This window comes from Equus asinus, chromosome 14 (genome assembly GCF_041296235.1).
Source record: "Equus asinus isolate D_3611 breed Donkey chromosome 14, EquAss-T2T_v2, whole genome shotgun sequence".
In the NCBI taxonomy this organism is placed as follows: domain Eukaryota; kingdom Metazoa; phylum Chordata; class Mammalia; order Perissodactyla; family Equidae; genus Equus; species Equus asinus.
Window position 1 is genome coordinate 3,879,962 of NC_091803.1, and position 23,577 is coordinate 3,903,538.

At 60.5% G+C, this 23,577-nt stretch overlaps 1 protein-coding gene across 1 annotated transcript; it reads left to right on the top strand.

Moving 5' to 3' along the window:
* The first annotated feature begins 12,342 nt into the window (after positions 1–12,342).
* Positions 12,343–23,577, top strand: AP5Z1 (adaptor related protein complex 5 subunit zeta 1). The gene is made up of 17 exons (XM_044747174.2): positions 12,343–12,498; positions 15,416–15,553; positions 15,661–15,847; positions 16,292–16,436; positions 16,547–16,659; positions 17,125–17,296; positions 17,657–17,797; positions 18,100–18,137; positions 18,302–18,464; positions 18,897–19,075; positions 19,835–19,977; positions 20,331–20,471; positions 21,166–21,277; positions 21,617–21,714; positions 22,299–22,431; positions 22,511–22,725; positions 22,983–23,577. The coding sequence occupies exons 1-17, from the start codon at positions 12,458–12,460 to the stop codon at positions 23,251–23,253; spliced, it is 2,430 nt and encodes an 809-aa protein (XP_044603109.2). The 5' UTR covers positions 12,343–12,457; the 3' UTR covers positions 23,254–23,577.

A 23,577-nucleotide genomic window follows, 5' to 3' on the forward strand; every position in this document is an offset into this window, starting at 1 on the left:
TCTGGGAGTTGTTTGTTTCTGTCTCCTCCGCCCTCAGCACCGCCTTCCTCCAGGCCTGTGTCAAGGGCGTGGGGAGAAGGGCAGCTCAGCGTCTCAAGGAACGTGTCCCCGGCAGACCGGCCACGAGCAGGAGCCAGGCTTCCAAGCAGCCTTCGCCCCGGAGGACCGGACAGAAACGCAGCCGCGGACACACCGGCCCTCCGAGGGCGAGGCCAGGGTGGGGCACATCCTGTCTGTGATGGGTGGGAGTGGGCGACAGAAGAGAAGGGCAAGAACTGCCGACTCCGGACTGTTCTGGGGCCTCTTCTTCCAGCCAGTGACACAAAGTATCTGCATTAATGGGGGGGGAGGGGTGGGCATGGGGTCTGGTTTGGCATCAGACCTCGGGTCTTGCTTGTTTTGTTGAAACGTGGAATTCAGGCTTAATCGTCATCTGAGACAAACACAGATGGGATCACCTGTTTCTGAGGTTTTCTCCTGTAGACGGTTGACAACTGCGGGTGTCTGGGCTGCTCGCTGGCATTAATCCCCCGGGAGAGTAAGTCTGCTGCCTTGTCTGTTAACTTCAAGAAAGATGGATGGCTTCCTGGATCGGGCCTCGAGGCAGAAGTTTGGATGAAAGAGAGTCGAGAGACTGCAGCGCCGCTGGCCGTGCCTGGACCGCGTGGCCTCGGGAAATCGGGCCCCCGGGGCTCGAGGTGGGAGGAGGTTGCCGACCCAATGGGAGGACGTTCACACATGTGTTGCTCTGAAAACAGCAAAGGGCGAAGCCTGTGTTCCCTGTGGTCCTGGTGTCCTGGTGCTGGTGGACACCATGGGACACGCAGCGCTGAGCGCCAGCCGTTCACACCGCTCTTCTCCCCAAGCTTTCTTCACCACCCCAGAGTCACCTCCTGTGTCAGTCGGAACCATCTCTTCTGCCCACAGCCCTGGGGCTCTGGGGTCGTCCGCAGCAGCTGGGGCGGGCCGCCCCTCCGTGAGCCCAGCCCTTGCTGACTCAGTGGGTCTCGCTGTGACATGGTGAGAGTCGAGGGTGGCAACTCCAGGCAAGTGGCAGCAGCCCCCCCAAGAAGGGACCCCTGCACCTGCAGACGCCCTGTGCACTCTGCACCATCACCAGAGCAGGAAGCGAGCCTGAGCTGGCTGGCCTATAGCCCAGTTTGCGGGTCAGAATTAGTCCTTTAGCTTCTCTCGAGAACATTCTCAGGAAATGGTAAGTGCGTCTCTGAAAAGTGACTTTACACTTGGCTGCACACCCCGGCATTGGTTCTCCTGGCGGTGGACACAGCTACAAACAACAGCAGGCTCTGCCCGGAGCTCCGGAAGTCCCAGGGGCAATGGTCGTCTCCTTAGAAATAGCCTGTCCTCAGCATTAGTCTCCTACCAGCAAAGCTGCTTGCTCTTCCCTGAGCCCTGATGGCGGTGCCCCCGAGCGAGCCACTGCTCCCTTGACGCCCCCCAGAGGAAGAGCAGACGGCCTCCCCAGGCCGGGGCCTGGCTGCACAGAGCTGGCTCAGGAGGCGAGGGAACCTTGAACAGGATTTCTAGGCAGTGCAGGCAAGACTGGGCACACGTGCCGAGCGTGACCCGTCTGCAGCTAGAGGTATTCAGAGGCCAGGCGGATGTGAGGAGCTCCGTCATGCTGCCCCGGTTGTCCCCAGGCGCTGCCCCCACCATCAGTCACTCCTCCTGCCTGGACCAGGGAAATACTGTTCTGGTTTTCTTTCAGCCCCGAACCAGTTGTTTCTATGGCACTAAACCCTCAGTGGGAAATAAGCTCTTTTGTGACGCGCGTGCCTGTCGCCCTCGGTGAGGTTGCAGAGAGCTGGGCAGGGGGTGTCACAGTGAGGTGGGCCGTCCTCGGGTGTGGTCACCCTGCTGGTGATGAGAAGTCACGCTCATTCCACGTTGACGTTTTCTGTTACCTTATGTAAACTTTCTTCCTGAGGGTCTGGTGTGTGCGTGGCTGGGAGAGAGAATGAGTGAGTTGGGCCGAGGCAGCCCACGTGCGCCGACAGCCTCCGGGTCCCCGTTGCTTCTTTCCCTGCCTGCTGCGGTCACTCGTTCCCAGGGCTGCACGTGGCTCCTTCAGGGGGTGATTGCGTTTACTCGGGGACCGTCAGGTTTGCCTCCTTGAGACAGCGGCAGCATCTGCAGAGAACAAGCACAGGACACTTGGCCACAGAGTAGTGTCAGCTCTTTGCCTCTCCTTTCTCTCTATGGTCAGTCTGGCTCTGGCCCTCTGCTTTCCTGACTCCCAAGATGCTCTGGGTTCTGTCCGTCTTCAGCGATGCTCCCACTGCACAGGCAGTGGTGCAGGGAGCAGGGAGTAGAGAGGTGGATGCATGGAACCAGGAGGAGAGAATGTCGATGGGTGGCATTCTGCCACGTGGAGAGCTTGTGCCTTGTCAGTTCCCGCTGGGACTGAGAAGGGGCCCCATGGGGCAGCTCAAGGCAAGCAGGGGAGGGCTCAGCCTTGGGGGAACCGCCACTTGGTTCACCAGCACTGAGCGTCTGGATGGGGTTTTGGTCATCTGACCAGACGGCATGCCTGGCTTGTGCCAGAACTTGTCTGGGGACAGGTAGGCAAAGGCACAGGAATAGCCAGTGCCCGAGACAGACGCACATCGCAGCCGGGAAGGTCGCCCGCCACCCTCAGGGCCAGCCAAGTGATAGTCTCCCTCTAAACTCGCCCCCGGAAGCGGGAGTGCCAGACCGGAATTGACCAGTGAACTGCAGCCATCAGAGTCCAGTGGCCTGTGATCTGCCACAGCATCGATTGTAGAGGTTGGGCTGACTCCAGCCGCGGTGGGGAGAAGCAGAAATAACTCAGCCTGGCATGATGCTAGTGTCGCTGCAGCCTCGGGTACGAGACCTCCTCTCTGGTCACCTAGGGCTCAGGTCTGCGTGATGAGATCAGCAAGGCCGAGAGATGCTGGCGGTGGGCCGGGCCTGCCTCTGTTCTGACACAGCGTGCTCAGCCCGTGCTGGCGGCTGCTCCCTCTCCGTCCAGGTTCCCGGTCTGCCTCCTGCTTGACCCGTCAGCACTTTCACCAGCACCAAACGCAGAAAAGCACGCTCTGCATAGAAAGGAAGTCACAAAATAACTATTTTTAGATAGTTGAGCATTTCCCACCAAGACAATTTAGTGTAATGTTGGAAGTGAGAAGCATTGTACCCAAGGGCTCGCTAGCTGCTAGGACTGCCCTTGGCTCCGTGGCACTTTCTGCTGTGCTGACGTCAGACCTCGGCCAGTGTCGCACGGAGCAGCGAACGGAGCAGCGAACAGAGCAGTGCAGGAGACAGAACCCAGGCCAGGGGGGCGGGGTTGGGTCGTGGTGCCCGGTTGTCAACCGTCTGCCTTTCTTTCTCTGCAGAAGCCGTCCAGGGTCACGTTGGCCCCTGTGGAGGGCCGAGGGTCAGTGATGTAGGGCCTGTGAGGGGCTCAAGTGGACTGTCCCTCTGCCCCCTTCCTTTAAAATCACAACTTGAAAACAGGTATGTGCCAGACCGGCCCCTGGTCCTGGGACGCGGTCCTCAGACTCGCTCCGCTGACACTCTGGGGCGCCCGGGCCACTGTGCTGAGAGGCGCCAGGCCGGTGCCGGGGGACCGAGTCCCGCAGGCAGGCACGTGCTCAGGCCACAACCTGTTGGTTTCCCTCTCGGGTCTGGTTGGTTCACATCTGGGATTGCTGTCTGTTTTCTTTTTTCTCCATTTAAGAACCAAGCCAAATAAAAAAGGTGAGAATGGATTTCTGAGTTGCTGAAATGAGTATTCCGTGATTCTCGAGCTGGGAGGGAGTGGCCCTGGTGGAGCTTCACCACGGCCAAGGCTCCGGCCGAGCCTCCTGCTCCCTGGCCTGTGCTCGCGGTCCGGGGGGGAGGTTGGGCTGAGATCCCAGGCGTCGCTCACCTTCCTTCCTTGGACCGGGGATCCGCACGGACCCTCCAGAGGAGTGATCGCCCCGGCCCCCTTGGTGCCCGAGCCTCTGTAGACATCCAGCCCTTCACTGCAGCCCAGAGTCCTCACGGGGAAGCCCGCTTTTGCTTGGAGTCAGTTTCTTACTTTACAGAGACAGACAGCAGACCTCATTTGGAGAAACGAAAGCTGAGTTGACTGTGGGGCAGTGTTAGAGAACGTCCTGGAGAGGGTTCTCCCCGGAGCGTTCGGAGCAAAACCGAGCGCGGCTGGTGCGGGCGAAGGAGCTGCTTTTCTCCAAAGCCTCAGATTCTGCTTTGCCCTCGAGGGCCCTGTCCGGGAGGAGGGACCGTCGCTGTCTCGGGATCCACACCTCCTCCCCCTCCGAGAGACCAGCTCCCCGAGCACGGGCCGCAGGGTGGCCGCCGCGCGTTTCCGTGCTGAGTAAACTGCACTACTTGTTGTAGGTGAGTTACCAAAAAGTGAGCGTGAGACTCTGCCGGCGCAGAGAGCCGCAGCGGCCACATGGAGCTCCGTCCGCGGCGTGGCCACACAGCTGCGCCAGCCCGTGCGACCGGCCACCGCACTCCTAGTTTCGGTTACAGTGAAAGTGAAGGTTACGTGTGCCCACCGCAGCTCGCAAGCTCCCTCTTCATACCTCTGCCTAGAAGCAATATTATTTAATGAGAGCGATTTAAATTATTCAAATGTGCTGCTATGAAGATAGGATTGCCCCTTGGATGGGACCCTCACACGGAGGGAGGCTCTTGGAGGTGAGGGCTGAATGTCACCCAGTTTCTGTCCATTGTTTTCAAACGATTTTTCCGGATTTTATAAGTTCCCTTCATTTTATAAGTTCCTGTCTCGAGGCCTTGTTCTCTGCATTAGAGTTTGTTCGTGTCCAGGACACGGTTCCTTCCATCCGTGCTCGTACTGACCTTGCTGGGGGCGGGGGGGCACGACAGCTACTCCCCGGTTTTCTTTTACTACCAGAAGCTGCTATCTTTGCTGTCAGCCTGGCATCGCTGCTCTGCAGGCTGGCGGGCTGGGCCCGGCTCCGTGGTGGCGCCCTCTGCCTGTGGCCGGTCTGCCCCGTGCCGGCAGCTGGGCGTGTCCCAGCTCGGTTGGTGTGAGGGCTCCTCCTGGAGATGCCCGTGTTGCGTGGATCTGTTGCTTCCTCTGCCCGCCCTCTTGCCCGAGCCCAGGCATCCCAGCTGCTTGGAGCAGTGGGATGTTGCGATACCCCGTGAGCATTGGTTGGAACTGAAATGAAAGAGAGGTCTGTTCACTGACTGTGTACAGGGCAGAAGGAGCGGTCGCTGGCCAAGCTGCCTCTCTACCCTTCAGATGGCCGCAGTCTGCATGGGGCGTCGCTGGCCCAGACTCAGCCCCCCTTTCCCGGGCTCAGGCTGCGGCTCAGCTCTGTTGCTGGAGGACGTTCCTCAACCTGCCTCCGGAGCCACGTCCTGGGAGAAGGTCCCCGTGGAGGGGCCAGGCCAGGCCCCCGGCATAGCCAGCGGTGCTGCCTGTTGAGAGGCTGCGCTGGTTTCCCCGGGGCAATGAGAAGGTTCTCCAGGACACCAGGACACTGACCAGAGGGTGAGGTGGGAGCCGTTTTTGTCTGACGAGCCTCACTGTGCCTCCATCACGTCGGGGCCAATGTCTGCACCAGCTGCCCGCGGGAGGGGATCAGACTCGCGTGTGGACAACCAGCCCGGCTCCTGCCCTGAGAGCCGTCCTCCCTGGTGACAGGAGGCCCTCCTGCTGCTTAACCCGCTGGGGGCGACTGAGCAGTCCCCTGCCCCTCTGCCTGCCCCCTGCCCCTTGCCCCCTGCCCCGGGGACCAGCATTTGCGAGGCATCCTCACGCAGCACTGAAATGAAAGCCCTTCTTTGACTCAGTAGCCTCGGGCCTCTTTAGTTCCTTTTCCTCATCCTCCTGGCTGGTGTGGGCTGCTCGGCATTCCAGAAAGCAGTCAAGGAAGCAGCCACTTTATGTCTGTGCGTCTTTCTTTCTCTCCAGAGAGAAACCCCACTCGAAGGATTCCCATCGTTCTTTGCACCTGCTCGTCCTTCTGGTAGCACTTGGGACAGTGTCCTGAGCAGAAAACTGGGGCCAGGGAGAGGCGGCACACTGGTTCTTTGCTTTGCTTGACCGGCCGAGCGCGTGCTGCGCAGGCCCAGGGCCCGGGGCATCTTCAGGTCACGTCCTCCAGGTTTTCGTCCCCTGCCCGTTCGCTTCCCGAGGTGGCGGAGGAGGTCTTCAAGTTTACTCGCTCACCTTTTGCCCCAACCCAATTACTTTAAGAGTCAAAATAGAATTGGCAGAGTTCTGGCTTTTTATTATTTATTTGGGAATCTTTTTCTGGAATAGTTTGCTCATTTGATTAATCCAAATATTTATTGATGGTTTGCTCTGTGTCAGAAACAGTGAAAAGTGCAGGGGAGGCCAGGCTGCAGAGGGATGTAGCTGTTTGGACCTGCGACATGCCCTGGATTAACGTGTAAATGGCCCGGCGTTGTGAAATGATTGTGTGCTGCTTACGCGAAGAATGTTCTCACCCCAAGTAATAGGACCTGCTCTTCTGAGTTGTCCCCCGGCGTCCCGAGGGGCATCGGGACCTGTGCCCCGACTTCCCGCCGTGTTGGCTGAGCTAGAACGAGGCCCGTGACTCTGAAACGGATTTTTTTTCCCTATATGAAGTTAACTGGCCTAAAGGATGTTAAACTGTGCCTGTGGCCTCGTAAGCTCTTAGCCTCTAAATTTCCGGGTTAACCGGTCCAGGTTTTGGGGTTTCTATAATCAGTAAAAATGGGATTGAAAATCACACATTTTAAGCTTGGCCCTTTCCCTCCTTCCTTTCCAGAAAAGCTTTCTCGATCCTCGTGTACCTTAATTTACACGGTTTGGGTTCTGTTTCAGGCGGGGGGGTCGGGGAGGAGAAAGAGAAGTCTCGTCCCCGATCCTCACTAGCCTCGGCCGCGTTCAGACCCGCGAGCCCCGCGTCTCCCGCCGATTCCCCGTAGCTCGGCGCCCATGAGGGCGTTAAACCCCGTACTGAGATTCCTTCTTTCTTACCCGAGCGATAGATCTTCTGTAAAGATACTTTGGGGGGTGGGTGTCGTTAGGGGGGTGCGTGTGTATGTGCGTGTGTGTATTTTTTTTACAGTGGCTGTCTAAAGTATTTTTCACAATATGTTTAATAATCAGTGCTTTAAAAAGCAGCGGTATCCGATGAAGTGGGAACTGAGGTCCTAGCGCGTTGGGGGTGAAGTTCAGGTCATGTCACCTTGCGGTGTTTCACCTCCCGTGAGTGACATCTGGTCGGCGGGAAACCAGGAAGGACCACGACCAGCCCGGCACGGTGGCGGGAGCCACGCGGAGAAGCTGGCCGGCCTGCGTCTCCACTTCAAGCGGGATACAGTATTTGTTCGTAAGGAGCCATACTTTTTTTTTTTTTTTAAAGTTTGAGATCTGAATGTGATTTCTAATTGTATCAGACGTTAATGTTTCAAAGCTATAACAAAGTTTAAAATTTCTACTTTTTGTTTTTCATTTCTTTTAACTGTTCTTTTATCTATTAAACTGTTGTATGTGGATGGGGAAGTTTTGTTTCTCCTCTTAGCATTTGTTTCTATAACCAGAAATAAAATTATATATTACAGAAATGACCCCGGGGCTCTGTGTGGTCCTTGTGAGTGGCTGCTGAGGGACAGACGGACGGGTGGACAGGCGGACGGCCTGGACACTCTACCCCCTGGAGTGGGGGCGCCTGCCCAGGGGCCGATGTCAGGGGAGATGTGCTCTCTCCCATTTGTCCTCGGTTGCCCACGCCAGGGGACAAGCACCTGACGAAGACTCGAGCCGTGGGGCACGGCCGTTTCCCCGGAGTCCCCTGCATCTGAGTGTTTGCAGCTCCAGGGACGTGCACACAGCTCACGGCGGCCCGGATGCGGTGGTGACGAGTGGCGCCTCCCCTGGCTCCTGTGGGGACGTGCATGGCGGCCTTGCTGATTCTCGGCGCTGAGCGGGACGGGGAGGCAGCTGAGCAGAGGGGGCCGGGCCTGGACCCGGGGGTCAGACAGACCTGGGGTCCAAGTCCAGCCGGGGGCACCCTGACCTGCAGGAAGCTGCGTTTCTGCGTCTGCACAACGGGCAGCCCGCCTCACAGAGCGTCCCATGGATTGAGTGACATGGTGCATGTCAGGTCCTCCTCTTAGGTGCCCGCGGGTTTATAAGCAGGTCACCGTGCGAACGCCTGTGCGTTTCTGCTGCAGACGACCTCTGACTGGGGCTTAATGACAGTGGTGTTTGTCACAAGCACATCTTCCGTCAAGGTCCTGTAGCGTTTGTGCGTGTGACCTGTCACCTCATTCAGCCACGGGACTCACCCGCCATCACGAGGCTGGCACTCGTCCTCACTGCCCTTCACGTCCCTCCCCCTCCGCTGGAAGAGGCCACCTGTGAGCCTGAACACACCATGGATGCCTCGTAGTTTGCGATCTTATAGCCAAATAGCCAGCAAGAGTGAGAATAGCGAGTTTCGGGAGCTACAGTGGCTAGTTAGCATCTTTTTTAAATGTTTAGTTTTGTTTTTGATTAAGACAACCATTTCTCACCAGCAAGACCTGAAAATAACATTTTATACAAATGTAACTTTTGTAAGAAACAGTCAAATGTTACCCTTGGTGACAGCACTAGGGGCGTGAGTGGGGCGGGAGAGAGAGAGAGAGAATGGTCCCTCGCCCACAGTTGGGTTCTCAGGAAAAGTGGAACCGCCCTGTGAAGCTGGGAATGCACCGGAGCGAAGCACACACGTGTCCCCACCAAAAGGCAGACGTGCATCACAGCTGTGTTCATCGTTGCCCAGCCTTGGGAAACAAACCGCATATTCATCCACAGTGGAGCGGGTAAACTGTGGGAACTGCACGCTGGCCTGCACGGCCCCAGACACGGCCATACGAGAACCGCTCCGGCACCACAGCCTGGATGGCACTCACGGGCCTGAGGCCGCGCGAAGAGCCGGCAGAGGCGGCCACACTGGCTTCTATTTGTATGAACTGTAAAGAGGCCAAACCAACCGAGGCTGCTTGAAGCGAGGCTGGCGGTTACCTCCGGCAGGGGAGGGGGCTGCTGACTGGAGGGGGCACAAGGCGCAGGGGAAGCTGCCAACGTCCCCTCTCCAATCCTGGCCGTGGCCGCACGGTTCACAGCAGTGGTGTGCTGGAGCCAGCTCACGAGAGCGGCTTGCGAAATCCTCAGGAATTTTGTGAGCCAGCTGTTAAACAAAGCCATTATTAAAATTTTAATAAATTACATTAAAAACAAAGGTACTAAGTACTCCATTCCTCACTTACTGCCATCTGACCGTTGGTCACCTGTGCTCTCCGGGTGACTCCCGTCCATTTATCTGGTGGGCAGACTGCTGCTGCCGCCAGTCTCCTCCCAGCTCTGTCCAGTGACAGCACGTCGGCCGCCTGAAACCAGCCATTGCTGGAGTGTTGCATCCCTGAAATTGTCAAACGTATAAATCACCCTCCTTCCAGGAGAGCCAGCTACCCGTTGACCAGCACACCCGAGTTAGAGAAGCGTGGAACACGGAGTTCGTTTAAGATTTGTGCACTTGCTGGACCTTTGACCTTAATAAAGACTTCCTTTTCAGCTCTGAAACCCATATTGGAACTCCCTTCCGGGCCTCCCATTTCCTAGGTCTAAATGCAGTCGCTTGGAATTTGATTCGTACTCGGTGGCTCAAGTAAACCAGGAAACTCCCACCAAAAACCGCGTGTCGTCGTTCAGCCGCTGTGGTAGCTTCAGCCCTGACCTCCTCTGCTCTGCAGCGTGACTCTGGGGCTGGCACTCTGTAGACCCATCTCTGCTCTGCCAGCCCCTCCCTGTCAGGCCGGCCCACGCGACACGGGCGCTCCAGGGGACCGGCAGGCAGGAGGATGCTTCCTGCTCCCGGCGACTTCCGTCCGCAGGCGTTCTGGCCACAGTGGTGGACTGCAGTCGAACTTCCGGCCCAGCAGGGCCGGCCACCTTGTGCCTCCTCCAGGGTCGAGTCAGCTCGGTGGGACCCCTCTGCCAGGCTCCACCCTCCTCCCCCTGTCCCCTCACTGTTAGGAGCAGCTGCTCTCCCTGCTCCCTCTCAGTTCTTCGATACTTGGTTGACAGTTCTTTACGTGGAAGCTTCTAATAAAATACCTGAGTGCCTTCCATCTCCTGGCCGGCCGCCGGCTGACTCAGTGCCGACCTCACCCAGCCTCTGCGTCCGGCCTCTGGAACACCACTTGGGTCTGAAGCTAGAAAGCTTCTCCTAGGTTTCTTCCCACTTCTCTGGCCATCCTCAGCAGGCCGTGGACAGAGTGGCCGCAGGCTTTGACCTGGAGTCCACCTGCCGGCTCAGTTCCCTCCTCAGCTTACAGGTGAGTGACTTTGGGCACCTTAACCACTTTTTTAGCTTCAGTCAACTCACCCTTCAAATGGTAGTAATAAAACTCTGCTGAGAGCGTCCCCCAGTTAGAGATCATGGACGTCCAGTGCTTTGCGTGCAGGCTCTCCATGGAGACTGCCGGGAGCCAGCTGCCCTTGTCGGTTCCTTTCCTCTTTACCCTGCGGCTCAAGGGTTGGGTCGGGGGGGGAACCTCATTCCACAAGCTCCCTGGGCAGCAGCACCGTCCCGGCCTCGCTCACCACCGCTGGCCTCCATCTCTTGATCCTCAGCACCAGTCGCCCTCAACATCTCCACTTGGGCACCTGAAGGGCATCTCAGAACCACCGAGTCTGGAATTCCTGCAGACAGGTGCCTGGCCCGTGCTCCCTCTGTTCACCCCCCTGTCCTCCATTCAGGTGTCTTCTCTGTCCCTCCGAGGCCGCCCTGGCCCACCCATCCAAAGAACACCCAGCTCTCCCACTGCACTGCTCCGTTTTCTTCCACAGCATCTACCACGACAGGCTTGTGTGTAAGTTTGTATAGTTGATACCTGTCGTCCTCGTTGACTGTAAATTCCGTGACGGCAGGGGCTTGGCCGTCCCCGTTCACTCTTCCCAGAACCTAAAACACTGCCTCGCACAGCTAGGGACTCGTCACTGCTTGTCCACTAACCGCCTCCCCAGACCTCCCGGTCCTCTTCTGCCCCAGGGCCAAGTGCGTGGCAGCACGGGTGAGGCAGAAACCGAGGCAGAAACTGCTGCTGCCTTGCATTTCCCGTTCCTCCTCCCGCCCCCAAAGCTATCGCTCTCCAGGTCCTACAAACCCTAGCCCGGAGCGGTGGCTGAATCTGCCTGCTTCTCCATCCTCGTGGCCTTGACCTAGCTCGGCAACTGTTCCCGAACCAGGTTCGTTTTTGCCCGCCACCCGGAAAGCCAAACACCGAGACGACGAGACTGCAGCAGAGAGAGGGTTCAATCACAAGGCAGCCATGTGAGGAAGCGAGAGAACGAGTCTCAAATCTGCCTCCTCGAAAATAGGGACTCAGGGATATTTATGGGATGGGGCACAAGGTGGTCTGAAATGTGGAGATGGATGACCAGAGGCAGAAGGAGTGAGGTAATTGATGAGCCGCACAAGCAAGGTCAGACCTCCTGCCTCTACGTAGGACACATGCTCACAAAATGATGGTGTTGGCATGATCTGACAGTGGAGTTTATAGCCTCTTGACAGCAAAACGTCACTTATCAGGCACCTGTGTGGGCCCGGTTGATGGGTTGGTGGTCTCAACCAGCCTGAACTGGACAAGGGGTCCTAATTCCTGGAAAACATCTCAAACACCCATTACTATGGGGACTCAGGTGGCCAGGGAGATGTTGTCTGTAGGAGCCTAGTGGGAGCCAGATAGCATATTGCCTAAGCAGCACAGTTAACAATGAGTGGGTTAAGCAGCTAAAAGCTGTAATTGCAAAAAAGAAAAAACCCAAATCATCCATGGCTAACTGTTTACCAGTTTCACAGCCTCCCCCTCTCCCCTGGACCACTGATGGCCCCAGCCCATCCCTTCTCTATCCCGCCCCAGACACCAGGCTCCCTGGGCGGCAGAAGCCACAGGCAGCAGCCTCCACGCGCTCCCAGTCCGAGGCCCACCCCTCCGCACCCCTGTCCGCCTCCCTCCGGGCTCTCCTGGCTCAGGCCCCGGGAGGCTCCCTCCTAGGACCCCGCTGAGTTAGGCTGGGCCGCGCTGGTCAGCGGGACGGTCACCGCCCGCGTCCCCGCGCAGCCTGCAGGGCGGACGTGCTGCGGCCGGCCAGCTTCTAGAGTTACCGGACGTTCACCGTCCTCCCCGGGCCTGCGGCACCCCGGGCTGTGAAGCAGACCCCGACGGCCTGCGGGCACAGCGCGGGCCGAGCAGGAGCTTTAAAGCAGCGGGTACAGCCTGTGGGAGGGGCTAGAGGCACGTGGGCTGGCACAAGCCCCGCCCAAGTCCATTGGGCGGCGGCCCGCCCACGTGACGCGGCACGTGACGCGACCCGGAAGCCGGCGGCGCTGCGGCCCTGCGCCCTGCGCCCTGCTCCCGGCTCCCGGCTCCCGGCGGCGGCGGCGGGATGTTCTCGGCGGGGGCGGAGAGTCTGCTCCGCCAGGCCAGGTGCGCCGGCCCTTCCTGGGGGCGCCGGGGGCGGCCTGAGCGCGGGGCCGGGGCGCGGCGACTCCCAGGAGGCCGCCTGCTCCCGCTCCGGAGGCGGGGACGGGGAGACCGCGCCCGCCAGGCTCGGGGCGAGGAGGCCCGCGAGGGTCGAGCGGCCCCCGGAGGAGGTGGCGCCGGAGCAGCGCCCCGGTGGATGGGTGGCGATGGAGTGGGGTTGGGACCCGCCGCTTGATTGGCCAAAGGCAGGAAGCAGGGTAGCTGGGAGCTGTCAGCTGCTGCAGGTCGGGAGCGCAAAGCTGCAGAGAGGCTCGGGGGCTTGGACTGAGCCGTGCGAGCTCCGTGCGCCAAGCTCAAGAGTTGGAACCATCCGAGGGCTTCGGGGAGCCGTGGAGGGTTTTGTGATTCAGAGAGATCGCTCTCCTGAGGACGCCCTGAGTGGTCTTCCGGCGGGGAGCTGACTCTGGGCTCCCCTAACTAGTCAGTAGCCCCTTCCTCACCAGCTAACCAGTAGTGGGAGAAAGCAGAATGTAGGCTAGAACCCAAACCCCACAGTCCATCAGACAGCCCAAGACTTGAGGGTACTTGTATAAAAGAGGAAAATGCAGCCAGAACCACAAGCCCCTGGTGAACTTTAAAAAAAAAAAAACCTGAAAAGCAGGCTTCGGAGCTGGACCAGTGGGTGGGAAAGACTGGATGGCCGCGGACGCTGTGATTATAGGGCAGCAAGATCTTGAATGCACATTAGGGTCTAAAGGCTGTGGACAGGGCAAAAGTCTATGGTCAAAACAAGCCTTGAAAGTCTGTTAGGGAAGCATTTCATGGATTTGCAGCACCATCTCCCAATAAGTCCAACGTCGTCTGTCTGTTTTTCCATATTGGAGAAATAGTCCAATATTCAGGTTCCAGTATTCCAATTCAAGTTCACTTAAATTTAGGGGCTGTGTTAAGTGAAAAAATAGGTATCTTTCAATTCTAGCATCTCACTCAACATGCAGCAGGTTCACCCCAAAGTGCTTGCCAAGAGGCAGGTGAGAACTGAGACCCACTCAGAGCCCCATCGGGTTGACCCCTCCCAACTCACCTTCCGCTCAAGGTCACAAATTCAGGGAATGAAAGGCAGAAGGAAGAGCCCTCACTATTCAACTTTGTATTTCTGTCGCTCTGTCTTGGGTGGGTTGAGGGTAGGGCATGGGTAAATATCTGTAAGTAAAACGTATGAGGTATACAGTTTCTCTGTTAGATTTGAGGAGAGTTAAAAACTATCAGTTCTTACCAGTTTCCACTATATATTTTATTTTAATGAAACTTGTGATTTTTGGTGGCACTTTGAATGGCTAAGCTGTGGGAGTTGGGATTTGGAGTGAATTTTAGTTTCTCTCAATTTTTCAGAGATGGAAAGCAGGGGTGGGAAAAAGTCATCAGAAGCATTTCTTGTAAGCTGAAGAATAAGGGAAGAAAGGGGAGTGCACCAGGTCAGGGGAAGTTTCCAGAAGCGCAGGACAACTAATCAGAAGCTCGAGTGAGGCATTACCAGCCAGGGAAGGAGTCAGGAGCATTTCAGGCAGAGGGTCGGTGCGAAGGGTCAGAAGCAGGAGGAACAGGACTCGTCGGCTCCTGAAGAAGTGAGGAGGGCCGGGCCTTGCAAGGCTGGTGGCGTCCGTACGAGTGTGGGTTTGAAAGCAGCGGGGAGCCAAGGGTTTGAGCAGATTGGCCTTTTAGGAAGAATCTTGTGATTTGGAGAGTGTCCTGGACGGGATTAATTTGGGATGAGGGGTCCCACCGTTCTGGGAAAGGTTCTCCGTCATAATTGCGAGACAGTCTGGTAGCTGCTCCCTCCGTCTCATTGTCACAGTCGGAAGCAGACCTGGACCCGGCCTCTCATCTTGCTGTCTCCCTCTCCTCGCCTGCGTGTGCCTTTTCTTTAGTTTGTGGGTGACTGGACCCGACTCTGGATAAATGAACTAAAACAATGCAGACCGTGGGGCGGGGGGTGGGGGTGGCAGTGTTGAGGAGTGGTGGGGAGTCCATGGGGGTTACCTGCCAGCCTTCAAGTCAGAACAGGGAACACAAGAGGCCACCCCAGGCCCCCAGCTCCAGGTGTTCACCGAACCTTCTCATCAGCCCCAGAGGCAGGGGACACCCTTTCTCTTGGTTCAAAACTCCAGATTCCTGAGCTCAAGCTTGGGGGTGGTGGGTGAGGACACAGCTGGGTGAGGGCTTCTCTGAGAGCCCCCAAAGGTCCCTAGAACAGTGACTTGTTGGCAAGTTACCTTTCCTTGCCTTTTGGACTGAAATAGAAACCTACAACCAGGTTTCCTGTTGGAGACGTTGTCAGTATCTTACCTCATCGATGCTCAGTGGCTCCATTTTTTAACTAAACAGGTTAAGTCTTAGAGTCAGAAACCATAAGTGGCTTGTCTTACCATGCATCATAATATTTACCCTTTAATATGTAAGATTTGAGTCTTGTTCCCAGAGGTGAAAGGCTCGCTGAAGGAATCTTATGAAAAGCAACTTGTCTTAGACTAAATTTCCCTTACTTTTGGATGAGACTCCTAAAGTCAATCGATTTACTTCTGCTCCTGAGAGAACACAATCTGAATGCGTGAGGCCTCTGTTAATGAGGTTTGTCGTCGCAAACTGCTGGGGCCATGGTCTCCCCAACAGCCCTGCCTGGCAGGGGTGGGAGTGGCCCCGTACATCCTGGGTCCCAGGGAGCGAGGAGCCGGGTTGGGGAGCCAGCTGGTGGATTGAGTACAGAGGCGTCAAGGGCTGGTGGTCACTCTCCTCTCCCGACACCCAGCTTGCTCTGCTCAGTGGGGATTTTCCCCCAGCCCGAGAGTCATTCTCTTGCAGCTCAAGGCAGCCTTTCTGGGTCCCTCGATGCCAGGTCGCTGACACGGTCTTCTTCGCTTAGGGAGATCCCAGATGAGGAGCTGAAGAAGTTCTGTTCCCGGGTCAGCAAGCTGCTGCAGAAGGAGGACGTGGGGCCCGAGGCCATTGACGCCCTGCAGAGGCTCTTCCTCATCGTCTCGGCCACCAAATACAGCAGGAGGTGAGTGTGAGCATCTCTGGGGTGTGGCAGGCCCCAGGCAGGGGCACCCCGTCCGGGAGCTCTTGCGGTGGTGTGACGTGCCACCCGCCGTGGTCTCGCCGTCCCAGGCTGGAGCAGACGTGTGTGGACCTGCTGCAGACCACGCTCTGCTCGCCCGCATGCCCCGAGCAGCTCCAGCTTCTCTGCGCCGCCATCCTGAGAGAGAGATCGCCCTGCGACAGCCTGCGTCTGTCCTGTGACCACGTGCAGAATGTGCGGCAGCTGAGTCTGGTGGCCTCTGTGCTGTTGGCCCAGGTAACGCAACTGTCACCATCCACTCGGCTGCCTGCCCTTTGGGCCCTGGGGCCTCAGAGAACCCGCAGGCCGGCCTGTGGTCCCCAAAGGGGCGCCGACTTGCCGCGCGGTCGGGCTCGGTCTGGCTTCCCCTTGCCTTTGACCGTTTTTATGGCTGCCTCGGCTGTGCCAGGACACCCGGCGCTCGGATTCATCTGGAATGAGCAGAAACACCTGCCTCCTCACCCTCCCCATCCCAACCTTCCCCCTCGTTTCTAGGGAAGTAGCTGGGACTCTGAAGGCTAATTCAGGCCTCACCATCAGAGGTGGCACTGTGACATCAATGACACTTGATAGAGCGGCAGCCGTCAGAGTTTGGCAGTCCCCTTTCCCGAGATTTCACAGGAAAAGACCTGTCCTTCAAGCTCTCAGGCGAGTCACATTCCACCTGCGTTGGGTTTGCAGGGTGACAAACAGCAGGAGGTCAGAAGCGTGGGCCAGCACGTCTTCCGAGTCCTCGAGAGCCGGCAGCCGGAGGGGCCCAGTCCAAGGCCCCTCCTTCCTGTTGTGACGAAGGTCATTGGCCTCGCCCCTGGCGCCCTCCAGGAAGGTATTCATCCTCCGCGGGCAGGCCTGAGGGCATGGCCTCTGTTGGCAGAGTCTGTGGGATGGAGCTGGTTCCCACGGCGCTGACCCCTCCCCGCCCCCCGCCCCCCCCAGACCAGACCAACCTGCTCAGCAAGCGACTGGTGGACTGGCTCCGCTACGCCAGCCTGCAGCAAGGGCTGGCGCACTCCGCGGGGGGCTTCTTCTCCACGCCCAGGGGCCGGCAGGTGAGCAGGAGACGCTGGAAGAACCTCCCTGTCCCTCGGCCGCTGTTGCCGGCCTTACCCACAGCGTCCTGGCGCCTCCTGCTGCCCTGGTTCCAGAATGATCCCTCCTTTCTGATTCTCCTCAGGCGGGCGAGGGGGCGGTTCTTTGGGTCACACAGGGTCACAGCCCCCCAGCCCATGACGCGGTGCCTGTTGAGGCCCGGAGCCTGTTGGTGGGGCTCACTTATCCGACGGAGGGCCATATTGTTAACTCAGATGCCAGTGTGCACGCGCCTTACAAAGGGTGGGTGCTCCTAGTTTTAGAAGAGCGTGGACGCCCAGTTTGGTGCAAGGACAGGGCCGGGCAGGGGTGCACTCAGCCTCGTCTCGGCCCTCCCAAATACCTGGGAGCCTGCGGCCTTTCCCGGCCACAGCCCTCAGCCCAGGGGTCCTGCGACACCCCCCATCCCTCCTTGCCTCCCGCAGCCGGGCCCTGTCACCGAGGTGGACGGGGCGGTGGCCACAGATTTCTTCACGGTGCTGTCCACGGGCCAGCACTTCACAGAGGACCAGTGGCTGAACGTGCAGGCCTTCTCCATGCTGCGGGCGTGGCTGCTGCACAGCGGCCCCCCGGGTGGCCCCGGCGCGCCCGACACAGGTGGGCTACAGGCTGGGTCGGGGGGACTGGGGTATCCCTGGGTTACGTTGGCCGCTTGGCTGAGCTGCTAGGCTCCCAGATATGTCGGGAGCCAGAGTTATCCTGTAGGGGCAGAGGTCACAACGTTGTTCGGGCAGCTTCACTGAACTCCCCCTCTGCAAGGCGGCCAGTGGTTTAGACCATCTGGACCCCTGGGGGGGAACCCAGTGTCACTGAGGGCGTAGATGAGGGTGACGGCGGCTGAGGCCAGGCAGGGAGCCCAGTGCCATGTCACCTGCAACGGTGGCTCTCTTCCCACCCTCGGGCCGGGCCGGCCGGTCCTCACAGGCTCTCCTGCTGAGCGCCTGTCCTCTCTTCCAGACGACAAGTCGGAGCTGGAGGGCTCCACCCTGTCCGTGCTCTCGGCCGCCTCCACCGCCAGCCGCCTGCTGCCCCCCCAGGAGCGGCTGCGGGAGAAGGCCTTTGAGTACTGCCAGCGCCTCATCGAGCAGAGTAACCGCCGTGAGTCCCGGCGCCCCTCCACGGGGGCTGCCTCGGCTGCTCCAGGGCAGCTGCTGTTTTCTGACATCAAGTCCCGGGAGCTCGGCCTTGGGCAGCACCCGTCCTGGGCTTCTCTGGGCTGCATCCCCGGCCCAGCAGGCATCAGACTCCAGCTCCCCTGGGAGGGGCGGCGCTTTGCCTGCCCTGTCTTGTCCCTCTGCTCCCGGTGGTGGGGTCTCTCCTCCAGCTTCCAGAACACAGTGTGCCTTCTCATTGGCCTGTGATGCTGAAACAGAGACCAGCTGACCTTCTTCCTCCCCCAGGAGCCCTGAGGAAGGGAGATGCTGACCTGCAGAAAGCTGTAGGTGCCCAGAGGGGCGGGGGAAGAATGGGGGGCAGGGGGGCAGAGGGGCTGGCGGACCGGGGGGCAGGGGGCTGGAAAGACCTGGGGGCAGGAGGGCAGGGGGGCAGGGGGCGGGCAGGGGCTCGCACCGGCTCCTCTGAGCAGCCTGGGCGTCCCCGCAGTGCCTGGTGGAGGCGGTGCTGGTGCTGGACGTGCTCTGCAGGCAGGACCCCTCCTTCCTGTACCGCACCCTCTCCTGCCTGAAGGCCCTGCACGCGCGGCTCTGCGGGGACCCGGCGTGCGTGCGGGCGCTGCTGCCCGTCGCCCAGTTCTTCCTGAACCACGGTGAGCCCCCTTGGCCCAGTCCCGGGGCGGCCCTCTCTGCGCGTGGCCCCCCTCCTCCCTTTGTCTGTTGGTCAGCGCTGCTTTGACCCACTGGACCGCCAGCACTGGGCGGCTGGGGCGGGGGGGGGGGGGAGGGGATTGTGAAGTGCATTTACGCAGGGAATTCAAATGCTGTCAACTTCCTGTCGATCTCAAAACTCTCTTTGCCGTGAGAGTTCCTGACAGTTTCCGGAAGGTGCCATGAAACCAGCCCCTTCCTGAGAACGGTCACATCGTGTTGCTAGGCGTGGCTGGGTGACACTCGTGGCCGTGAAGCCTGGCCCGAGACTGCAGGCCACCCCCCCCCCACCCCTGGCAGGAGAGGCATCCACAGGTCGGGCCGGCTGCTCCTCGGGCCTCCCGCCCTGACTCCCTGGCCCCCGTGCCTCTCAGGGGAGGCAGCCGCCGTGGACACCGAAGCCATCTACCAGCACCTGTTCACCAGGATCCCCTCCGAGCTCTTCCACAGCCCCATGCTGGCCTTCGAGTTTGTCCAGTTCTGCAGGGACAACCTCCCCCTGTTCGGCAGAAGCCTCGGCATCCTCAAGTTGAGCTTCCCCAATCTCTTCAAGGCACGTGCCATTGTCCTGGGGCCGGGGCAGGAGCTGGGGGCTGGGGCGGGGGTGCGCTGGGCCCCCCGCTCTCCCCTCTGCCCTCGGGGCCTCCGGGCGGGTCCTGGCTGTGACCACAGGGCCTGGTGGCTCCCAGGCCTCGGGGGAGGTGGCCTGGACCACAGGGCAGAGAGAGGTGTGGGCGGCCCGGGCGTCCACACATGACGTATAGACAGCGTGGCCGTCAGGGGAGCCTCGCGCCTATCCTCCTTAGGCAGGCATCGTAGGGCCCAACTGTGGGTTAGCACCCACAGAATCCGTGCGAATTGAGCATCCTCGGATCTCCACCTGGGAGCCCTGCCTCCTGTGTTCAACCCTCTGGTACTGGTGGCTTTTGATGGCTCTTTGAGGACTGGCACGTCACCACATGACCTTTTCAAAATCAATTGGAGACTTTGTCCTTTAATCAGAGAAAAGCGATGAGAAGTGGAAAGTGACCGATTTAATTGTTGGTCCGAAAGGGAACGCAGAAGCGAAAAGAACAGCGAAGGAAAAAATCGAAGGGGTATTTTCAGACACATGGGTCACAGTGAAACATGGCAAGGTGGAGGGACCAACGCAGACGCCCCCTGCCAGATGGCAGCGCACCCGTGACGGCAGCCGTGAGGTCATGACCGGCTCTCCCCCTCTGCAGCCGGCCCCTAGGCGCCTGCTGCTGGGCTGCACACACCACCCTCGGCCTCCCGGCTCCCACCCGAGCTGCCCTGCTTGTCCCCGCAGTTCCTGGCCTGGAACGGCCCGCCCCTCACCTCTGAGTTTGTGGCGCTGCTCCCGTCGCTGGTCGACGCCGGCACGGCTGTGGAGATGCTGCACGCGCTGCTGGACCTGCCCTGTCTAACCGCGGCCCTGGACCTGCAGCTCAGGTGACCTCTTGGTCCCCACTGCCAGCCCCGCCTGGTTGTGCATGCCCGGCCCCTCCTCACCGGTCCCCCTGCCCGGCCAGCACGGCCCTCCTTCTCTCTCCCCCGGCTCCTCTCTGCTGTGTGGAGTGAGCTGCCTGCCAGGCTGAGCACCTCTCTGTGGCTCCTGGTTGCCCACAGATGCAGCCCCAGAGCCCTGGAGCCCTCAGCCCGTCTCCCACTCAGCGGGCCCCTGCCCCACCCTGTGGGCGCCAGACCCCCAGGCCCTTCCTGGTTACCCGGGGGCTCATCGCTGACTCAGGGCACCATGGAGTTACCGTAACGTCAGCCTGGCCTTGGTGGCTGTCCCCTCACAGGTTGTCACAGGCTGCATCAGAGAGGCCGCTCTGGGACGCCTCCCTCAGGACCCCCGCCTGCCTGGAGGCCTTGCGCGACCCGCGGTTCCAGGGTCTCTTCCAGCACCTGCTGCGTGCCCAGGCCGCAGGAACCACAGAGAGGTGGGGGCTGCTCGGGCAGGGACCCCAGGGTGGGCCTCAATGCTGGGCGCCACAGGCCCCACGGCCCCGCTCAGGGCTCAAGAGCACCCTGAGGGTTCTGCGCAGCCGGAGCCCACTCTTGGGGCAGCCAGGCCCTGGTCGCCACCCTGGGCCTTGTGCCTGCTGACCTGGAGAGACAGCCTTGTCACCCCACCACACAGGCGCTGGCCATGTCGCCAAGTACTCGCTGGGCACCGGGCCTCGTGCTCTGCTCTCTGTTCCCAATTCAGTCCTCATAACCCCGCGAGATAGGCGCTGTGTGGACTCCATTCGACTGGGAGAAACTGAGGCATAGCACAGCTTAGGAGCAGGATGGCCAGGACTGGAACAGGCCTGCTGACCCCAGGCCCGGGCAGCGGCAGCCCTATGCCAGCCCTGCCCATGTCCCGTGGACACAGGCTGCCCGGAGGAGCGAGTGGCTGATGACAGGAGTGAGGCTCGGCAGCGTGGGATGCGCATGGTGACAGGGCCACCTCCTCTGATGGGGTGATGCAGGCACTGTCAGATCGCGGTCCAGGCCACAGCCCACCGGCCGCCTCCCTTCCTGCAGCCCCGGCCTGGGGCTCACCCGGTCCCCCTGTTCAGAGCGAATCTGCGGGCACCGCTGGGCCAGGGACGGTGGGGGTGGCGCTCAGCAGGCCACCTGTGTCCCCAGGTTAGCACCGCTCCACCAGCTGCTGCAGCCCCTGGCCGGCTGTGCCCGTGTGGTCCAGTGCGCCGAGGCGGTGCCCACCCTGCTCCAGGCCTTCTTCTCGGCGGTGACCCAGGTGAGCCCCCCCTAGGCCCCATCCCCCAGCCTCACACCCCCAGGCAGAGGGGCTGCCCAGAGCGAGGGCTGTGGCCTTGCCCTCGCCCTTTGCTGAGCTTCAGCTGCCCCGGTGGCAAGAAAGGCTAATCTGCGGAGGATCGTGGGAGTCCCCGTGCAAGGGCTGCACCGGCCAGCCCCGGCCAGGGTCCTGTCCCTCCCATCTGGCCCGGCCCCGCCCCAGACAGGGGGCACGTGAGCAGCCCCGGGGCGAGCGGAAAGAGCCAGGGCCAGAGTGGCTGCGGCAGAAGATGCTGTTGGCTGGGGTGGCACTGAGCCGGCCTCTTGCTCTGGACCGCAGTTCGCCGACGGGGCCCTGACCACCCAGCTGGCGCTCCTGCTCCTGGAGAGAAGCGACTCACTCTTCCAGGTCCCCCAGTACGAAGCCCGAGTACACAGGTGTGTCCCCGCTGTCGGCCTGTGAGGCTTCACCCCTCCCGCAGCTCGAGGGCCACGGCCCTGGAGCTTTCCCTGACCCCACAACTTGCTCGGCACAGCCCCGACTCCCCGCTTTCTCCCTGGGGTCACTGCAGCACCGCTCTCCCTGGGCGGGGCCTCGGCCCCTCTTCCAGCTGTCCCCAGCAGTTCACATCCTGCCACCCCCAGCACCCCCCCCAGACCCAGCCCGGGTGCTTCCTGGGTCACTGCACAGACTCCCCTGTTCCCAATCCAGAATGTTCCTGTGTCCGTCCCTCCTCTCTCAAGCCTGTTATCTTCAGCACTGGCCTAAGTCCCTCTTCCGTGGAGGTTTTCAGACCATCTGTGACCCTTTCTGAGGGCCTGATACAAGCAGGCATGTCCCCGCTCCCATCTCGGGCCTTGGACCGAGGACAGAGCGGCCCAGCCTCCTCCCAGTGGGCCATAGGTTACTTCAGGGGCTGAAGGAGCCTGTCCTGTCCGCCCCTGTTTCTTGTTCTGGATGAGGGGCCGTGGGTCTGGGGTCTCGAGGGGCCTGCCGCAGCCCACGAGTGTCCTCCCGGCAGGGTGCTGAGCTCCCAGTTCCTGGTCCTGTGCAAGCTGCACCCCTCCCTGGTGGTCGAGCTGACGAAGGAGCTCCTGGAGTTCGTGGGCAGCGGGCGCGGCATCCACGGCACAGGGAGCATGCTGACCTCCGTGGTAAGGCCACCCCGCTGCCGCCCGGCCCTCTCCCGACCCCGGAGGCCCGGCCGGGGGCTGAGGCGCTGTGCCCCCGCAGGTGTGGGCCATCGGCGAGTACCTGTCGGTGTCCTGGGACCGGCGCTGCACTGTGGAGCAGATCAACAAGTTCTTTGAAGGCCTGGAGGCCCTGCTGTTTGAGGTCACCCAGTCCCGCCCCTCTGCCACCCTGCCCAAGTGTCCACCCCAGGTCATCACTGTGCTCATGACGACGCTGACCAAGCTGGCCTCCCGGAGCCAAGACCTGATCCCCAGGTACCGGTCAGGGTCCCCATGGGGAAAGCACAAGGGCTCAGGGGTCTGCCCTGGCCCAGGCGCCCGGACACAGGGTCAGCAGCACAAGGTTCCGGTGGGCGCAGGTGGCGTGGGCTGTGTTGGCACTGTCACCCCACTTCCCCGAGCTAAAGCCACACTAGCTGGGTGTCTCGGGCGGCTGGGCCCCTCCACAAGACCCTTTTGCACGGGAGGGGCATGTCTGCAGCTGACTGGCCTGGGGCCCCCCGTGTCCCCAGGGTCTCTCTGTTCCTGTCAAAGATGAGGACCCTGGCCCAGAGCCCGGCCACGAGCTCCATGCACGGTGAGGAGGACGCGGGCGCCGTCCGCACGCGGGCCACCGAGCTGCTGAACCTGCTGAAGATGCCCAGCGTGGCCCAGTTCGTGCTCACACCCAACGTGGAGGTGTCCCAGCCCCGCTATCACTGCGACACCAACACGGCCCTGCCCCTGGCCCTGTGCACCGTCAGCCGGCTGGCGGAGAAGGAGGCGGGCCTCCTGCCGGGGTGAGAGGACGGCCACCAGGACTGAGAGCCTGAATCAGGGCAGGCTGAGGCTTTGTGATCCGAGAAGAAATGAGGAGGGCGTTAGGCCCAGGGAGGAGGCTGGGGGGTCTTGGTCCTCAGCGCTGGGCGGGGCTGTCCCGTGCACACCCATGGGTGCTTGTGTCTGTAAACCCTTTCTCCTGTGACACGCTGAGCTGCGTGGTGCGACAGCTCTGACTCGTGGCTTTAGCTGGACGGCAGCTGCCTGGTCTGTGTCCTGCTGTTCCTTGTCTGGGGGCAGTTGGGGGCCGGAAGAGGTACAGCAAAAATAAATCCCCTTTAACAAGGA

What these genes read in the sequence shown, in the direction of transcription:
- AP5Z1 (XM_044747174.2), top strand. Translation starts at nt 12,458, where the DNA reads ATGTTCTCGGCGGGGGCGGAGAGTCTGCTCCGCCAGGCCAG. An exon ending in CCTCTGTGCTGTTGGCCCAG is followed by an intron (nt 15,848 to 16,291) that starts GTAACGCAACTG and finishes TTGGGTTTGCAG; the next exon opens with GGTGACAAACAGCAGGAGGT. An exon ending in GCCCTGGACCTGCAGCTCAG is followed by an intron (nt 19,978 to 20,330) that starts GTGACCTCTTGG and finishes GTCCCCTCACAG; the next exon opens with GTTGTCACAGGCTGCATCAG.